Source organism: Coregonus clupeaformis, chromosome 34 (genome assembly GCF_020615455.1).
Source record: "Coregonus clupeaformis isolate EN_2021a chromosome 34, ASM2061545v1, whole genome shotgun sequence".
Taxonomy (NCBI): Eukaryota; Metazoa; Chordata; class Actinopteri; order Salmoniformes; family Salmonidae; genus Coregonus; species Coregonus clupeaformis.
The window spans coordinates 11,222,907-11,243,514 of record NC_059225.1 but is presented as its reverse complement, the minus strand read 5'-3'; the positions used below and the strand labels follow the sequence as shown (position 1 = coordinate 11,243,514).

General features: G+C 43.8%; 1 protein-coding gene across 5 annotated transcripts in view; it reads right to left on the bottom strand.

Annotated features, from left to right (window-relative positions):
• Positions 1 to 20,608, bottom strand: part of nktr (natural killer cell triggering receptor) — a 74,986-nt gene that overhangs the window by 24,978 nt on the left and 29,400 nt on the right. For all 5 annotated transcript variants that reach the window (XM_045210418.1, XM_045210416.1, XM_045210417.1 and 2 more), the window contains 6 exons: positions 18,056 to 18,143; positions 15,859 to 15,888; positions 15,531 to 15,676; positions 2,022 to 2,247; positions 1,704 to 1,871; positions 1,295 to 1,382 (listed from right to left, as the gene is read on the bottom strand). In XM_045210418.1, coding sequence (XP_045066353.1) covers positions 1,295 to 1,382; positions 1,704 to 1,871; positions 2,022 to 2,247; positions 15,531 to 15,676; positions 15,859 to 15,888; positions 18,056 to 18,143 — 746 coding nt within the window. The remainder of the gene's footprint in view (positions 1 to 1,294; positions 1,383 to 1,703; positions 1,872 to 2,021; positions 2,248 to 15,530; positions 15,677 to 15,858; positions 15,889 to 18,055; positions 18,144 to 20,608) is intronic.

The window sequence follows — 20,608 nt, the reverse complement described above, 5'->3', positions numbered from 1 at the left end:
GACATACCCTCTGCAGAGAGAGCAGAACAGGAAACTAGCCAGACTGACATACCCTCTGCAGAGAGAGCAGAACAGGAAACTAACCAGACTGACATACCCTCTGCAGAGAGAGCAGAACAGGAAACTAACCAGACTGACATACCCTCTGCAGAGAGAGCAGAACAGGAAACTAACCAGACTGACATACCCTCTGCAGAGAGAGCAGAACAGGAAACTAACCAGACTGACATACCCTCTGCAGAGAGAGCAGAACAGGAAACTAACCAGACTGACATACCCTCTGCAGAGAGAGCAGAACAGGAAACTAACCAGACTGACATACCCTCTGCAGAGAGAGCAGAACAGGAAACTAACCAGACTGACATACCCTCTGCAGAGAGAGCAGAACAGGAAACTAACCAGACTGACATACCCTCTGCAGAGAGAGCAGAACAGGAAACTAACCAGACTGACATACCCTCTGCAGAGAGAGCAGAACAGGAAACTAACCAGACTGACATACCCTCTGCAGAGAGAGCAGAACAGGAAACTAGCCAGACTGACATACCCTCTGCAGAGAGAGCAGAACAGGAAACTAACCAGACTGACATACCCTCTGCAGAGAGAGCAGAACAGGAAACTAACCAGACTGACATACCCTCTGCAGAGAGAGCAGAACAGGAAACTAACCAGACTGACATACCCTCTGCAGAGAGAGCAGAACAGGAAACTAACCAGACTGACATACCCTCTGCAGAGAGAGCAGAACAGGAAACTAACCAGACTGACATACCCTCTGCAGAGAGAGCAGAACAGGAAACTAACCAGACTGACATACCCTCTGCAGAGAGAGCAGAACAGGAAACTAGCCAGACTGACATACAGCACGCTGGCGTTCTGCACATGTCACTTCCTCCCCTGATAGTCTAGTCCAGTTTCTACACAGAGGTCACAAAGAGCTGGTTACCTGATGTCCATGAAGTCAACATCGAATGGATGCTTTAGCGGGGAATGAAAATGATCTAACGGTGCAAAATGAGAGCTAGGCAGTTTCATCAGGAATACAGGAGAAGACCAGAGACAGAGAAACGTTTGTTTCTTAGAGATTAAAATAGATTTCTCAGGATATTTAGCAACATCTAGTTGTTTCTGTACCGTTCATCTTCTGTCCTTATAACAGGTTGTTATGTCTTTGTGTTGAGTCCTGATTCAGTCACATTGGGGCTTTACAGACACATTGGGGCTTTACAGAGACTTCAGACTAGAGAATGTACCATTGTTATAGTATGGTAGTAGTTATAATAGGATAATGTACCATTGTCCCCCTGCCTTTGATCTTGCGTCCAGACTTGGTGACGGACTGCTTCAGGTCATTGGGAAGGGAGGAGGCACCTGGCTCAGTTCTGGAAATAACATGAACCCAATTATAGACAAACAAACTGGAAGTCATTTGGTTTTCAGTTTGGGTCATTTTGAGGCTTAAAAAAGTGAATGCCCTATTTTCAATGACAAGCATTATTCAATTAACATTTCAGGTCAAGTGGTCAATTCTTGAGTTAAATTAGGCAGCTACTGTATTACACAAGACTAGATTGACCCTAGATTAGATTGGCCCGGGACTAGATTGAGCCTCAAGACATGCAACACATGGTAGGATCAGAATGAAGGGACTGACTGGCTGATGTCTGGCTGGTTAACAGGGTTAGTAACAGAGATAGACTGACGTGTCTGGCTGGTGCTCCTGACCCGGCTGGTCTCTCCTCAACAGGAAGCGGTTCTCAGGAACAGGAGGGATCTCCTCTGGTCGCACTACTGGCTTCTCTCTCTTCACACCACTCTGCTCCTTCCCTCCATCCTCCACAGCTACCGTCACCATCCCTCCATCCACAGGGCTTATTGAGTAGCAACAAAACACACCAATATAAAAAACATCAGTGGTATGTAAACAGATTTGACAGGAGAGTTGCACATCATAATAAGCCCAAAATGTCTTGTGAATAATTTGGCCGTATTGGTGTGAGGTAGTTCACAGTGAACCTCACCTCTTCAGACCAGGCTCCACCCTCTCCGTGTGACCCTCTCTCTTCCCCTCCCTCGCTCTATTCCTCTTCTTGGAGCGTTTGCTCTTGGAGCGTCTCTTTCTCCTGTGATGGTGATGCTTCTCCTCGGATTCACTCCCAGACTCCAGAGAGGACAACTGGGAGGAGCCAGGAGAACTGAGGGAGGAGTCTGCAGAATGGGACCGCCGCTTCCTCTTTCCTTCCAGAACTACAGAACAGAGAAAGAGTAGAGACACACAGAGAGACAGAAACAGATAGTGAGAGAGTGAGAGACGGGGACAAGAGAGAAAGAGACAGACAGAGGGACACAGACGGAGAGAGAGCAACAGACAGAGACACAGAGCGAGAGAGAGAGAGACAGAGCGAGAGAGAGAGAGAGAGCGAGAGAGCGAGAGAGAGAGAGAGAGAGACAGAGCGAGAGAGAGAGAGAGAGCGAGAGAGAGAGCGAGAGAGAGAGAGAGAGAGACAGAGAGAGAGAGAGAGAGAGAGACACACACAGAGAGAGAGAGAGAGAGACACACACACAGAGAGAGAGAGACACAGCGCGCGAGAGAGAGACACAGAGAGAGAGAGAGAGAGACACAGAGCGAGAGAGAGAGAGACACAGAGCGAGAGAGAGAGAGACACAGAGAGAGAGAGACACACAGAGAGACACACACAGAGAGAGAGAGACACACAAAAAATTAAATCTCTCCTGGACAACTTTTTAGCATTAACATTCTCCTACACCAATGAAGGTATAAATTTGGCCGTTTGGAACATAAACTTTATATTTGACAAATTAGCCTCCTTGGCTAATCTTAAGAAACATAAGAGCAAACCAAAAATAATAGATCATGAAAAATGGTTTGATAATGATTGCAAAAATCTAAGAAAGTCATTGAGAAATATATCTAATCATAAACACAGAGACCCAGACAACAAAAATATACGTCTTCAATATGGGGAAACACTGAAGCAATACAAACACACCCTAAGAACAAAAAAGGAACAGCACATTAGAAATCAGCTAGATGTGATTGAGGAATCCATAGAATCAAACCACTTCTGGGAGAATTGGAATAAATTAAACAAACCTCATAATGAGGAATTGGCTATCCAAAATGGGGATATGTGGAGAAATCACTTTGCAAACCTCTACAGCAATATAACAAAGAGCCCAGAACAACAAGATATACAAGAAAAATTACAAATCCTTGAATCAGCAGTCAAAGACTATCAGAATCCTGTGGATACCCCAATTACAGAACAAGAATTATTGGAAAAACTTTGCACTCTCCAACCCAAAAAGGCCTGTGGTGCTGATGGTATTTTAAATGAAATGATCAAATATACAGACCATAAATTCAAATTGGCTATACTCAAACTCTTCAACATTATCCTAACTGCAGGTATTTTCCCCGATATTTGGAACCAAGGATTGATCACACCAATTTATAAAAATGGAGACAAATTTGACCCAAATAATTACAGAGGAATTTGCGTTAACAGCAACTTGGGGGAAAATTCTCTGCAGTATCATAAACAGCAGACTACATAATTTCCTTGATGAACACAACGTCCTAAGCAGAAGCCAGATTGGATTTGTAAAAAATTATCGTACAACAGACCACATTTACACCCTCCAGACTCTAATTGACAAACAAGTCAATCAAAACAAAGGCAAAATCTACTCGTGTTTTGTAGACTTCAAGAAAGCATTTGATTCAATTTGGCACGAAGGTCTTTTTTACAAACTAATAGAAAGTGGTATTGGAGGGAAAACATATGATGTTATTAAATCAATGTACACTAAAAACAAATGTGCGATTAAAATCGGCAACAAGCAAACAGACTTCTTCTCTCAGGGACGTGGAGTGAAACAGGGCTGCCCAATAAGTCCAACACTATTTAACATCTACATTAACGAATTGGCAAAAACATTAGAAGAATCGTCAGCACCTGGTCTCACCCTACACAACACTGAAATCAAGTGTCTGCTGTACGCAGATGACCTGGTGCTACTGTCTCCCACTAAGGAGGGGTTACAGCAGCATCTAGATCATCTGCACAGATTCTGTCAGACCTGGGCTCTGACCGTTAATCTAAAAAAAACGAATATAATGATATTCCAAAAAAGGTCAGGAAATCAGGATGACAAATATAAATTCTATTTGGACACAGTTCTATTAGAACACACCACAAATTACACGTATCTAGGACTAAATATCAGCAACACAGGTAGCTTTCACATGGCTGTGAATGAGCTGAGAGACAAAGCAAGAAGAGCATTCTATGCCATTAAAAGGAATATTAAAATCGAAATTCCAATTAGAATCTGGCTGAAAATTTTCCAATCAGTTATAGAACCAATTGCTCTATATGGCAGCGAAGTATGGGGTCCGCTCTCTAATACTGAATTTACCAAATGGGACAAACATCCAATCGAAATACTGCATGCAGAGTTTTGCAAGACTGTATTGCAAGTGCAAAGAAAAACTCCAAATAACGCATGTAGAGCAGAATTGGGCCAATACCCCCCTCCTTATTCGAATTGAAAAAAGAGCCATCAAATTTTACAACCATCTAAAAACAAGTGACCCCAAAACATTCCATCACACAGCTCTACTATGTCAAGAGATGAAACAAGAGAAGAGTCCCCTCAGCCAGCTGGTTCTGAGGCTCAGTTCACTAACCAAAACCAACCTCATAGAGCCTCAGGACAGCACTCAGAAAATCTGGCCCAACCAAATCATCACAAAGCAAAAAGAAAAATATATCACCTATTGGAAAGACACCACAAAATATCAAAGTAAACTTCAATGCTATTTGGCTCTAAACAGACAGTACATGGTGGCAGACTATCTGACCACTGTGACTGATAGAAAACTGAGGAAAACACTGACTAGGTACAGACTCAGTGAGCACAGTCTGGCTATAGAGACCGGTCGTCACAGGCAAACCTGGCTGCCCAGAGAGGACAGGCTGTGCTCACTCTGCCCCCGGGGAGAGGTAGAGACAGAGCTGCATTTCCTATTACACTGTGACAAATACTCAGACCTAAGAGAATCTTTCTTTCCCAAAATTATCATTCAGTACAACGAATTTGAAACTATAAAAGAGGAAGAAAAAAATCAAATATTTATTGGGTGAAAAGCCCAAGAAAGAAAGAAAGAAAGAGACAGACAGACAGAGACACAGAGAGTGAGAGAGAGAGAGAGAGACACAGAGTGAGAGAGAGAGACACACACAGAGAGAGAGACACACACAGAGAGAGAGAGAGAGAGAGAGAGAGAGAGAGACACAGAGAGAGAGAGAGAGACACACAGAGAGAGAGAGACAGACACACACAGAGAGAGAGAGAGACAGACACACACAGAGAGAGAGAGAGACACACACAGAGAGAGAGACACACACACAGAGAGAGAGAGAGAGACACACACACAGAGAGAGAGAGAGAGACACAGAGAGAGAGAGAGAGAGACACACAGAGAGAGAGAGACACAGAGAGAAAGAGAGAGACTACTTTGAAGCCCCCTCACGCTGCTCAGAGGTTATTAGTCAACCATGCCCACACCCCATTTAGGCCCCCTCAGATCAGACCTATGCCCCTCCTGCCCACCCCATGCCCCCCACTCCCGCAAAGAGGGCCTCAACATGAAAGTCTCATATACGCCCAGGCCGTGAACAGGCAAACAGGCCCAACCCCCACTCTTACACTAGCCTAAGACAATGGCATGTACCAGATGCTCAGCAGGCTCTGCTCACACTTACTGGTCTAAGGCCAAACCACACGACTAACAACATTAGACACTTTATGGAACACAAAGCCTTCATTATCTCATCCTGGAATATCCAAGGCCTGAGGTCATCTGCCTTTGACCTAAAGAGCAGAAACCTGGACTTCACCAAATAAATCAGAAATACAGACATTGTCATCCTACAAGAAACATGGTATAGAGGAGATGGACCCACTGGTTGCCCTCTAGGTTACAGAGAGCTGGTAGTCCCATCCACCTGGTTTCCCTCTAGGTTACAGAGAGCTGGTAGTCCCATCCACCTGGTTGCCCTCTAGGTTACAGAGAGCTGGTAGTCCCATCCACCAAACTACCAGGTGTGAAACAGAGAAGGGACTCAGGGGGTATGCTAATGTGGTATAGAGCAGACCTAACTCACTCTAAATTAATCAAAACAGGAACATTTTACATTTGGTTAGAAATTCAAAAGGAAATGATCTCAACAGAGAAAAATGTCCTCCTGTGTGCTACCTATATCCCCCCCACTAGAATCCCCATACTTTAATGAAGACAGCTTCTACATCCTAGAGGGGGAAATCAACCATTTCCAGGCCCAGGGACATGTACTAGTCTGTGGCGACCTAAATGCCAGAACTGGACAAGAACCTGACACCCTCAGCACACAGGGGGACAAACACCTACCTGGAGGTGACAGCATTCCCTCCCCCATATGCCCCCCTAGGCACAACTATGACAACATAACCAACAAAAACGGGTCACAAATCCTGCAGTTCTGTCGCACACTGGGTATGTACATAGTCAATGGTAGGCTTTGAGTTTTACTCCTATGGTAGGTACACCTATAGCTCATCTCTTGGCAGTAGTATTGTAGACTACTTTATCACTGACCTCAACCCAGAGTCTCTCAGAGCGTTCATAGTCATCCCACTGACACCCCTATCAGATCACTGCAAAATCACAGTCTACTTGAACAGAGCAATCATCACTCATGAGGCATCAAAGCCAAAGGAACTGAATAATATTAGGAAATGCTATAGATGGAAGGAAAGTAGTGTGGAAACCTACCAAAAAACAATTGGGCAACAACTAATTAAACCCCTTTTAGACAACTTCCTGGACAAAACGTTCCACTGTAATAGTGAAGGTGTAAACTTGGCAGTAGAAAACCTAAACAGTATATTTGACCTTTCAGCTTCCCTATCAAATCTAAAAAATGTCAAACAGAAAACCAAAAGAAAATGAACAACAATGCCAAATGGATTGATGACGAAAGCAAAAACCTAAGAAAGAAATTGAGAAACCTATCCGACCAAAAACACAGAGACCCAGAAAACCTGAGTCTATGCCTTCACTATGGTGAATCACTAAAACAATACAGAAAAACAGTGGGGGAAAAAAGTATTTAGTCAGCCACCAATTGTGCAAGTTCTACCACTTAAAAAGATGAGAGGCCTGTAATTTTCATCATAGGTACACGTCAACTATGACAGACAAATTGAGAGAAAAAAATCCAGAAAATCACATTGTAGGATTTTTAATGAATTTATTTGCAAATTATGGTGGAAAAAAAGTATTTGGTCACCTACAAACAAGCAAGATTTCTGGCTCTCAAAGACCTGTAACTTCTTCTTTAAGAGGCTCCTCTGTCCTCCACTCGTTACCTGTATTAATGGCACCTGTTTGAACTTGTTATCAGTATAAAAGACACCTGTCCACAACCTCAAACAGTCACACTCCAAACTCCACTATGGCCAAGACCAAAGAGCTGTCAAAGGACACCAGAAACAAAATTGTAGACCTGCACCAGGCTGGGAAGACTGAATCTGCAATAGGTAAGCAGCTTGGTTTGAAGAAATCAACTGTGGGAGCAATTATTAGGAAATGGAAGACATACAAGACCACTGATAATCTCCCTCGATCTGGGGCTCCACGCAAGATCTCACCCCGTGGGGTCAAAATGATCACAAGAACGGTGAGCAAAAATCCCAGAACCACACGGGGGGACCTAGTGAATGACCTGCAGAGAGCTGGGACCAAAGTAACAAAGCCTACCATCAGTAACACACTACGCCGCCAGGGACTCAAATCCTGCAATGCCAGACGTGTCCCCCTGCTTAAGCCATTACATGTCCAGCCCGTCTGAAGTTTGCTAGAGTGCATTTGGATGATCCAGAAGAGGATTGGGAGAATGTCATATGGTCAGATGAAACCAAAATATAACTTTTTGGTAAAAACTCAACTCGTCATGTTTGGAGGACAAAGAATGCTGAGTTGCATCCAAAGAACACCATACCTACTGTGAAGCATGGGGGTGGAAACATCATGCTTTGGGGCTGTTTTTCTGCAAAGGGACCAGGGACGACTGATCCGTGTAAAGGAAAGAATGAATGGGGCCATGTATCGTGAGATTTTGAGTGAAATCCTCCTTCCATCAGCAAGGGCATTGAAGATGAAACGTGGCTGGGTCTTTCAGCATGACAATGATCCCAAACACACCGCCCGGGCAACGAAGGAGTGGCTTCGTAAGAAGCATTTCAAGGTCCTGGAGCGGCCTAGCCAGTCTCCAGATCTCAACCCCATAGAAAATCTTTGGAGGGAGTTGAAAGTCTGTGTTGCCCAGCGACAGCCCCAAAACATCACTGCTCTAGAGGAGATCTGCATGGAGGAATGGGCCAAAATACCAGCAACAGTGTGTGAAAACCTTGTGAAGACTTACAGAAAAATTGTTTGACCTGTGTCATTGCCAACAAAGGGTATATAACAACGTATTGAGAAACTTTTGTTGTTGACCAAATACTTATTTTCCACCATAATTTGCAAATAAATTCATAAAAAATCCTACAATGTGATTTTCTGGATTTTTTTCTCATTTTGTCTGTCATAGTTGACGTGTACCTATGATGAAAATTACAGGCCTCTCTCATCTTTTTAAGTGGGAGAACTTGCACAATTGGTGGCTGACTAAATACTTTTTTCCCCCACTGTATCTATCCAAAATGGAGATGTATGGGAAAACCACTTCTTTAATCCTTTTGGCACTATAACAAAGAACAAACAGCAAAAACATATACATGATCAAATTCAAATCTTAAAATCAACTTTTAAAGACTAACAGAACCCACTGGATTCTCCAATTACATTGAATGAACTACAGGACAAAATACAAACCCTCCAACCCAAAAAGGCCTGTGGTGTTGATGGTATCCTCAATGAAATGATAAAATATACAGATCATAAATTAAAATTGGCTATACTTAAACTCTTTAACATCATCCTTAGCTCTGGTATCTTCCCCAATATTTGGAACCAAGGACTGATCACCCCAATCCACAAAAGTGAAGACAAATTTGACCCCAATAACTACCGTGGGATATGTGTCAACAGCAACCTTGGGAAAATCCTCTGCATTATCATTAACAGTAGACTCGTACATTTCCTCAGTGAAAACAATTTACTGAGAAAATGTCAAATTGGCTTTTTACCAAATTACCGTACGTCAGACCACATATTCACCCTGCACACCCTAATTGACAAACAAACCAACCAAAACGAAGGCGAAGTCTTCTCATGCTTTGTTGATTTCAAAAAAGCTTTTGACTCAATTTGGCATGAGGGTCGGAATACAAATTGATGGAAAGTTTTGTTGGGGGAAAAACATACAACATTATAAAATCCATGTACACAAAAAAGTGTGCGGTAAAAATTGGCAAAAAACACACATTTCTTTCCACAGGGCCGTGGGGTGAGACAGGGATGCAGCTTAAGCCCCACCCTCTTCAACATATGTATCAACGAATTGGCGAGGGTACTAGAACAGTCTGCAGCACCCGGCCTCACCCTACTAGAATCTGAAGTCAAATGTCTACTGTTTGCTGATGATCTGATGCTTCTGTCACCAACCAAGGAGGGCCTACAGCAGCACCTAGATCTTCTGCACAGATTCTGTCAGACCTGGGCCCTGACAGTAAATCTCAGTAAGACAAAAATAATGGTGTTCCAAAAAAGGTCCAGTTGCCAGGACAACAAATACAAATTCCATCTAGACACCATTGCCCTAAAGCACACAAAAAAACTATACATACCTTGGCCTAAACATCAGCGCCACAGGTAACTTCCACAAAGCTGTGAACGATCTGAGAGACAAGGCAAGAAGGGCCTTCTATGCCATCAAAAGGAACATAAAATTCGACATACCAATTAGGATCTGGCAAAGAATACTTGAATCAGTTATAGAACCCATTGCCCTTTATGGTTGTGAGGTCTGGGGTCCGCTCACCAACCAAGATTTCACAAAATGGGACAAACACCAAATTGAGACTCTGCATGCAGAATTCTGCAAAAATATCCTCAGTGTACAACGTAAAACAGCAAATAATGCATGCACAGCAGAATTAGGCAGATACTGCAAATTATCAAAATCCAGAAAAGAGCCGTTAAATTCTACAACCACCTAAAAGGAAGTGATTCCCTAACCTTACATAACAAAGCCATCACCTACAGAGAGATGAACCTGGAGAAGAGTCCCCTAAGCAAGCTGGTCCTGGGGCTCTGTTCACAAACACAAACAGACCCCACATAGCCCCAGGACAGCAACACAATTAGACCCAACCAAATCATGAGAAAACAAAAATAATATTAACTTTACACATTGGAAAGAATTACCAAATAAACAGAGCAAACTAGAATGCTATTTGGCCCTAAACTGAGAGTACACAGTGGCAGAATACCTAACCCAAACATAAGGTAAGCTTTGACCATGTACAGACTCAGTGAGCATAGCCTTGCTATTGAGAAAGGCCGCCGTAGGAAGACCTGGCTCTCAAGAGAAGACAGGCTATGTGCACACTGCCCACAGAATGAGGTTGAAACTGAGCTGCACTTCCTAACCTCCTGCCAAATGTATGACCATATTCGAGATACATATTTCCCTCAGATTACACAGGCCCACAAAGAATTAGAAAACAATCCCAATTTTGATAAACTCCCATATCTATTGGGTGAAATACCAGTGTGCCATCACAGCAGCAAGATTTGTGACCTGTTGCCACAAGAAAAGGGCAACCAGTGAAGAACAAACACCATTGAAAATACAACCCATATTTATGTTGATTTATACGTAGAATAACAGGTCAACTACCAGTCTGGTTAAATAGGTACATAGAATAACAACAGGTCATCAACTACCAGTCTGGTTAAATTTACATTGACCCCCCCTCTATGTTTTTACACTGCTGCTACTCGCTGTTTATTATCTATGCAGTCACTTTACCCCTACCTACAGTGGGGAGAACAAGTATTTGATACACTGCCGATTTTGCAGGTTTTCCTACTTACAAAGCATGTAGGTCTGTAATTTTTAATCATAGGTACACTTCAACTGTGAGAGACGGAATCTAAAACAAAAATCCAGAAAATCACATTGTATGATTAAGTAATTAATTTGCATTTTATTGCATGACATAAGTATTTGATACATCAGAAAAGCAGAACTTAATATTTGGTACAGAAACCTTTGTTTGCAATTACAGAGATCATACGTTTCCTGTAGGTCTTGACCAGGTTTGCACACACTGCAGCAGGGATTTTGGCCCACTCCTCCATACAGACCTTCTCCAGATCCTTCAGGTTTCGGGGGCTGTCGCTGGGCAATACGGACTTTCAGCTCCCTCCAAAGATTTTCTATTGGGTTCAGGTCTGGAGACTGGCTAGGCCACTCCAGGACCTTGAGATGTTTCTTACGGAACCACTCCTTAGTTGCCCTGGCTGTGTGTTTCGGGTCGTTGTCATGCTGGAAGACCCAGCCACGACCCATCTTCAATGCTCTTACTGAGGGAAGGAGGTTGTTGGCAAAGATCTCGCGATACATGGCCCCATCCATCCTCCCCCTCAATACGGTGCAGTCGTCCTGTCCCCTTTGCAGAAAAGCATCCCCAAAGAATGATGTTTCCACCTCCATGCTTCACGGTTGGGATGGTGTTCTTGGGGTTGTACTCATCCTTCTTCTTCCTCCAAACACGGCGAGTGGAGTTTAGACCAAAAGCTATATTTTTGTCTCATCAGACCACATGACCTTCTCCCATTCCTCCTCTGGATCATCCAGATGGTCATTGGCAAACTTCAGACGGGCCTGGACATGCGCTGGCTTGAGCAGGGGGACCTTGCGTGCGCTGCAGGATTTTAATCCATGACGGCGTAGTGTGTTTCTAATGGTTTTCTTTGAGACTGTGGTCCCAGCTCTCTTCAGGTCATTGACCAGGTCCTGCCGTGTAGTTCTGGGCTGATCCCTCACCTTCCTCATGATCATTGATGCCCCACGAGGTGAGATCTTGCATGGAGCCCCAGACCGAGGGTGATTGACCGTCATCTTGAACTTCTTCCATTTTCTAATAATTGCGCCAACAGTTGTTGCCTTCTCACCAAGCTGCTTGCCTATCCCAGCCTTGTGCAGGTCTACAATTTTATCCCTGATGTCCTTACACAGCTCTCTGGTCTTGGCCATTGTGGAGAGGTTGGAGTCTGTTTGATTGAGTGTGTGGACAGGTGTCTTTTATACAGGTAACAAGTTCAAACAGATGCAGTTAATACAGGTAATGGGTGGAGAACAGGAGGGATTCTTAAAGAAAAACTAACAGGTCTGTGAGAGCCAGAAATCTACATTTACATTTTAGTCATTTAGCAGACACTCTTATCCAGAGCGACTTACAGTTAGTGAATACATACATATATATATATACACATATACATATATATATATATATATTATTTTTTATACTGGCCCCCCGTGGGAAACGAACCCACAACCCTGGCGTTGCAAACGCCATGCTCTATCAACTGAGCTACATCCCTGCCGGCCATTCCCTCCCCTACCCTGGACGACGCTGGGCCAATTGTGCGCCGCCCATGAGTCTCCCGGTCGCGGCCAGCTGCGACAGAGCCTGGATTCGAACCAGGATCTCTAGTGGCAGAGTTAGCACTGCGATGCAGTGCCTTAAACCACTGCGCCACTCAGGAGTACTGGTTGGTAGGTGATCAAATACTTATGTCATGCAATAAAATGCAAATTAATTACTTAAAAATCATACAATGTGATTTTCTGGATTTTTGTTTTAGATTCCGTCTCTCCGAGTTGAAGTGTACCTATGATACAAATGACAGACATCTACATGCTTTGTAAGTAGGAAAACCTGCAAAATCGGCAGTGTATCAAATACTTGTTCTCCCCACTGTACATGTACAAATTACCTCGACTAACCTGTACCCCCGCACATTGACTTGGTACCAGTACCCCCTGTATATAGCCTCGGTATTGTTATTTTATTGTGTTATTTTATTAACTCTATTTCTTGAACTGCACTGTTGGTTAAGGTCAGTAAGCATTTCATGGTAAGGTCTACAGCTGTTGTGTTCGGCGCATGTTTGATTTCTGTACAATAACAAGAGGTTTTCAACATCATCCAGGTAGAATCAGGAATTCCCCAGGGCAGCTGTCTAGGCCCCTTGCTTTTTTCCATCTTTACTAACGACATGCCACTGGCCTGGAGTAAAGCCAGTGTGTCTATGTATGCGGATGACTCAACACTATACACGTCAGCTACTACAGGGATTGAAATGACTGCAACACTTAACAAAGAGCTGCAGTTAGTTTCACAATGGGTGGCAAGGAATAAGTTAGTGCTAAATATTTCAAAAACTAAAAGCATTGTATTTGGAACAAATCATTCACTAAATCCTAAACCTCAACTAAATCTCGTAATGAATAATGTGGAAATTGAGTAAGTTGAGAAGACTAAACCTGCTTGAAGTAACCCTGGATTGTAAACTGTCATGGTCAAAACGTATTGATACAACAGTAGATAACACGGGGAGAAGTCTGTCCATAATAAAGTGCTGCTCTACCTTCTTAACAACACTATCAACAAGGCAGGTTCTACAGGCCCTAGTTTTGTCCCACCTGGACTACTGTTCAGTCATGTGGTCAGGTGCCACAAAGAGGGACTTAGGAAAATTGCAATTGGCTCAGAACAGGGCAGCACGGCTGGCCCTTGGATGTACACAGAGAGCTAACATTAATAATATGCATGTCAGTCTCTCCTGGCTCAAAGTGGAGGAGAGATTGACTTCATCACTACTTGTATTTGTGAGAGGTATTGACATGTTGAAATCACCGAGCTGTCTGCTTAAACGACTAGCACACAGCTCAGACACCCATGCATACCCCACAAGACAGAACAGACTATGGGAGGCGCACAGTACTACATAGAGCCATGACTACATGGAACTCTATTCCACATCAAGTAACTGATGCAATCAGTAGAATCAGATTTTAAAAACCAGATAAAAATACACCTTATGGAACAGCGGGGACTGTGAAGAGACACACACACAGGTACATGCATACACACACACACAATAACATACGCACTACACACACACGTACACATGGATTTTGTGTTGTAGATATGTGGTATTGGAGTAAGGGCCTGAGGGCACACACTTAGTGTGTTGTGAAATCTGTTATGAATGTATTATAATGTTTTTAAAATGTATAACTGCCTTAATTTTGCCGGAACCCAGGAAGAGCAGCTGCTGCCTTGGCCGGAACTAATGGGGATCCATAATAAACCCCAGGAAGAGTAGCTGCTGCCTTGGCAGGAACTAATGGAGATCCATAATAAACCCCAGGAAGAGTAGCTGCTGCCTTGGCAGGAACTAATGGAGATCCATAATAAACCCCAGGAAGAGTAGCTGCTGCCTTGGCAGGAACTAATGGGGATCCATAATAAACCCCAGGAAGAGTAGCTGCTGCCTTGGCAGGAACTAATGGGGATCCATAATAAACCCCAGGAAGAGTAGCTGCTGCCTTGGCAGGAACTAATGGGGATCCATAATAAACCCCAGGAAGAGTAGCTGCTGCCTTGGCAGGAACTAATGGGGATCCATAATAAACCCCAGAAAGAGTAGCTGCTGCCTTGGCGAGGAACTAATGGGGATCCATAATAAACCCCAGGAAGAGTAGCTGCTGCCTTGGCAGGAACTAATGGGGATCCATAATAAACCCCAGGAAGAGTAGCTGCTGCCTTGGCAGGAACTAATGGGGATCCATAATAAACCCCAGGAAGAGTAGCTGCTGCCTTGGCAGGAACTAATGGGGATCCATAATAAACCCCAGGAAGAGTAGCTGCTGCCTTGGCAGGAACTAATGGGGATCCATAATAAACCCCAGGAAGAGTAGCTGCTGCCTTGGCAGGAACTAATGGGGATCCATAATAAACCCCAGGAAGAGTAGCTGCTGCCTTGGCAGGAACTAATGGGGATCCATAATAAACCCCAGGAAGAGTAGCTGCTGCCTTGGCAGGAACTAATGGGGATCCATAATAAACCCCAGGAAGAGTAGCTGCTGCCTTGGCAGGAACTAATGGGGATCCATAATAAACCCCAGGAAGAGTAGCTGCTGCCTTGGCAGGAACTAATGGGGATCCATAATAAACCCCAGGAAGAGTAGCAGCTGCCTTGGTAGGAACTAATGGGGATCCATAATAAACCCCAGGAAGAGTAGCTGCTGCCTTGACAGGAACTAATGGGGATCCATAATAAACCCCAGGAAGAGTAGCTGCTGCCTTGGCAGGAACTAATGGAGATCCATAATAAATACAATACAAACTACCAGTCTGGTTAAATAGCTAAGGGATAACACAGGAGTGAATGACAGACAAGTCACTGTGTGGAGGGAGGGAGGAAGGAGTGTGGTCCCTACCATCGTTGGCTGACTTCGTGATGAGCTGACCACAGTCCATAACCCTAACATCAGCATATGGCCTGCTGGCTCCATCCGTCTTCAGACCCTCAATCCTCTTGATCACCTCAAAGCCTGAGATGACCAGGCCAAACACCACATGGACCCTGCAGGGGGGAGGAGTCAGAGGGGTGGAGAGGTTAATGACCACAGTACCACAGAGACCCTGACAATAATACAACAGGGAGAGGTTAGGGCCAACCAGTGGAGGCTTGTCCAGGGAGGAAGATTTGATATGTACTGCCAGTAAACCTTATCTTGAGCTGTAAGGTAGTGAGACTAGACGTACCCATCGAGATGAGGTGCTGTCTTGGTGGTTCTGTTGGAGGGTTCCAGTCCAGCATGGCCCGGGCAGAGTTATGGAAAACAGTGAGGAGGAGGAAGAGAATGAGAGAACAGATCACAGCAACCAAACAGGTAGCAACCATGACCATTATTACATTATTAATGACCAATTATACTGGGCTTAAAGGAAGAGCTATAGTGGTTGAGGTATTCTGTTATGAGGTGAGGACAGGTGTGTTGAGGTATTCTGTTATGAGGTGAGGACAGGTGTGTGTTGAGGTATTCTGTTATGAGGTGAGGACAGGTGTGTGTTGAGGTATTCTGTTATGAGGTGAGGACAGGTGTGTGTTGAGGTATTCTGGAGCCATGAACAACAGAACCTTTTATAACAACATAGTCCAAACTGCACTGTCATTTTCATGCTATACCATCATGACCAAATGTCAAATGACTCACTGCGCTCAATGTAGACAATACATGTTCGCACTACAATAAATATCTAATCTAGATGATGTTGAAATGACTGCTGGCTCTGTTGTGTTGCTGCCCTGGTGCTTAGAAGATAGGCTGTGTTCATAGTGTACATTAAGTTATGGCCCTAGAAAATCCCTTTTATTTCTTTGCCTGATTCCATCTAGTTTTTTCCCAAATTCTGTTTTCTTCGTTTCGTTTTTCCAGGTTAACGTTTTTCAATAGAAAAATAACCAAATTGGATGTTAAGTCCATAACCATGCTTAAACCACATCAGGAGACCACTTTTGAGGTCTGGGAATAATCCTTTAACTCAACTGCGCACCAGCCAGAGTAAAAAAAAAAAAGGCCACTGGATTGATGCAAATAATCATGATATCATTCTGCCAAATAGGCAGAGGTTACGTTGTAGTTAACATTTAATTGAGAAGGTTTTTGGGAAAGCCTTTCCATCTACCAGAAGACGGTTGTCATTAAATTAGCATAATCGCTAACGGCTACACAAAGTGGTAGACGAACACGCACATAGACATTCCTGTGCTGTTGACTCTTCAAAAAGTTGAAGGTCAATATGAATCACTGATGCATTTTCTTCATGTTTTATGATAATCTGGAGTAAATTAATGATTTTGCTAATAAGTTCAATATATTTAGTTGATGCATTTTTTTGAATATTGTTGGAAATTCCGTCTGGATTCCGTGATTGCATCCACATTCTCCACAGTGTGGATTTGATAGTTTAGTAAGTTTAAAACAGACTACTGAATGAGAGATAGAAAGACAGACAGACAGTCAGGAGAGGAGAGAGAAACAGAAACACAACCCTGGAGACACATTACCTTGGAAGAGCACGATGACTTTCTGAAAAATTTTACACAAAAATGGCAAGAGAAACATTGTAACTTATTTGTGGGCAAAATAAGGAATCCATGTTTGTTTATTTCTGTGCATTGAAGCACATCGACTGACTGAAGGGGAGAAAGAAGGGTTGTAAAATTCACACAACATTATGTTATTCTGCAGTGCTTAGCCCTGACATAATACATAGACAGGCAGGCCTCTATTCTGCAGTGCTTAGCCCTGACATAATACATAGACAGGCCTCTATTCTGCAGTGCTTAGGCCTGACATAATACATAGACATGCAGGCCTCTATTCTGCAGTGCTTAGGCCTGACATAATACATAGACAGGCAGGCCTCTATTCTGCAGTGCTTAGGCCTGACATAATACATAGACAGGCAGGCCTCTATTCTGCAGTGCTTAGCCCTGACATAATACATAGACAGGCCTCTATTCTGCAGTGCTTAGGCCTGACATAATACATAGACAGGCAGGCCTCTATTCTGCAGTGCTTAGGCCTGACATAATACATAGACAGGCAGGCCTCTATTCTGCAGTGCTTAGGCCTGACATAATACATAGACAGGCAGGCCTCTATTCTGCAGTGCTTAGGCCTGACATAATACATAGACAGGCAGGCCTCTATTCTGCAGTGCTTAGGCCTGACATAATACATAGACAGGCATCAGATAAACAGCTAAACAAATTAGCTGAACCTGAAATGAACCTCAGCTACAGAGGGACTGACCATCTCATGTGGAAACCTGTCAACCAGAAAGCTTAGCCTGTATAAACCAGACACTTCTCTGAGATTGAGGAGTTTAAAGACTATATATGAGATGCCTTAAGTTATTAAATGTTATGACACCTTTATGAATTTCTACTCACATGAAGAACTGGGACCCGTTGGTGTGTTTGCCGCGGTTGGCCATGGACAGCAGGAAAGCTCTGTCGTGTTTGAGAATAAAGTTCTCGTCTGTTTGAGAGAGAGAGAGACATGGACAATCTGTGAGATTCACACCTCTCACTGTTTATGGTGGAGGTGGTGAGAGGGGGAGAGAGAGAGAGAGGGGTAGAGGAAGGGATAGAGAGAGGGGTAGAGGAAGAGAGTGAGGGATGGGGGAGGGAGCGAGGGATGGGGGAGGGAGCGAGGGATGGAGAGAGAGGGGGAGGGAGCAAAAGAGGGAGGGATAGAGGGAAAAGGAGAGAGAGAGGGGGATGGAGAGAGAGAGAGGGATAGAGCGAGAGATAGAGAGAGAGAGAGAGAGAGAGATCACGTGTTCTCCCAGTATAGGACTGACAGATTCAGTCAATAACCTGAGATAGAATAGAGCTTCTAATAACGTGATCAATAAAACAATCATCCCTCACCTCCAGACGGCTACATCCCTCACCTTCAGACTGCTATATCCCTCACCTTCAGACGGCTACATCCCTCACCTTCAGACGGCTACATCCCTCACCTTCAGACTGCTATATCCCTCACCTTCAGACTGCTATATCCCTCACCTTCAGACGGCTACATCCCTCACCTTCAGACGGCTACATCCCTCACCTTCAGACGGCTACATCCCTCACCTTCAGACGGCTACATCCCTCACCTTCAGACGGCTACATCCCTCACCTTCAGACGGCTACATCCTCACCTCCAGACGGCTACATCCCTCACCTTCAGACGGCTACATCCCTCACCTTCAGACGGCTTCATCCCTCACCTTCAGATGGCTACATCCCTCACCTTCAGACGGCTACATCCCTCACCTTCAGACGGCTACATCCCTCACCTCCAGACGGCTACATCCCTCACCTTCAGACGGCTACATCCCTCATCTTCAGACGGCTACATCCCTCACCTTCAGACGGCTACATCCCTCACCTTCAGACGGCTACATCCCTCACCTTCAGACGGCTACATCCCTCACCTTCAGACGGCTACATCCCTCACCTTCAGACGGCTACATCCCTCACCTTCAGACGGCTACATCCCTCACCTTCAGACGGCTACATCCCTCACCTTCAGACGGCTACATCCCTCACCTTTTCACAATCTGAGTTACCAAATCTTTGTTAACAGATAACACCCCCCTACCACCGCTCTGCTCACCACCCTGTGCTGCTCAACACCCTCCCTGGAAAATATATTAACAGGGACACGGCTTGAGTGGCTACAGCTAACAGGAATTGAAAGGTAGTGTAGGAACCCCTGAAGACTGACACCAACTGGCTGGCTGACTGGCTAGCTCAGGGGTTCCCAAACCGTTTCCTCTGGACCAGAAAAACTCAGACCAAGTTTTTAAAAAGTAGTTATAAAAACATTTATATTCTCATCAACATGTGATAAGCTCTTTTGACACATTTTAAGTAAATTACTAGAAAAAAGCAATTTATTAATGGACAACACATTTTGTTCAAAATAATTCAAATTCATTGTATTAGCCTATAGCTATCATTGATAGGGCTATAGTAATTATTGCTATACACTAGCGGTCAAAGGTTTTAGAACACCTACTCTTTAAGGGTTTTTCTTTATTTTTTAAACTATTTTCTACATTGTAGAATAATAGTGAAGACATCAAAACTATGATATAACATATGGAATCATGTAGTAACCAAAACAGTGCTAAATAGCCACCCTTTGCCTTGATGACAGCTTTGCACACTTGACATTCTCTCAACCAGCTTCACCTGGAATGCTTTTCCAACAGTCTTGATGTGCCATCCTGGATCAGCTGCACTACCTGAGCCACTTGTGTGGGTTGTAGACTCAGTCTCATGCTACCACTAGAGTGAAAGCACCGCCAGCATTCAAAAGTGACCAAAACATCAGCCAGGAAGCATAGGAACTGAGAAGTGGTCTGTGGTCACCACCTGCAGAACCACTTCTTTATTGGGGGTGTCTTGCTAATTGCCTATAATTTCCACCTGTTGTCTATTCCATTTGCACAACAGCATGTGACATTTATTGTCAATCAGTGTTGCTTCCTAAGTGGACAGTTTGATTTCACAGAAGTGTGATTGACTTGGAGTTACATTGTGTTGTTTAAGTGTTCCCTTTATTTTTTTGAGCAGTGTATATTCACATACATATATGGTTTAGGACGAGTCAGACCGCAGAGTGAAGGAAAAGCAGCCAACAAGTGCTCAGCATATGTGGGAACTCCTTCAAGACCATTGGAAAAGCATTCATGGTGAAGCTGGTTGAGAGAATGCCAAGAGTGTGCAAAGCTGTTATCAAGGCAAAGGGTGGCTATTTCAAGAATCTCAAATATATTTTGATTTGTTTAACACTTTTTTGGTTACTAGATGATTCCATATGTGTTATTTCATACACTGCTCAAAAAAATTAAAGGGAACACTTAAACAACACAATGTAACTCCAAGTCAATCACACTTCTGTGAAATGGCAGCTGTGAGCTGTGGCAAGAAGGTTTGCTGTGTCTG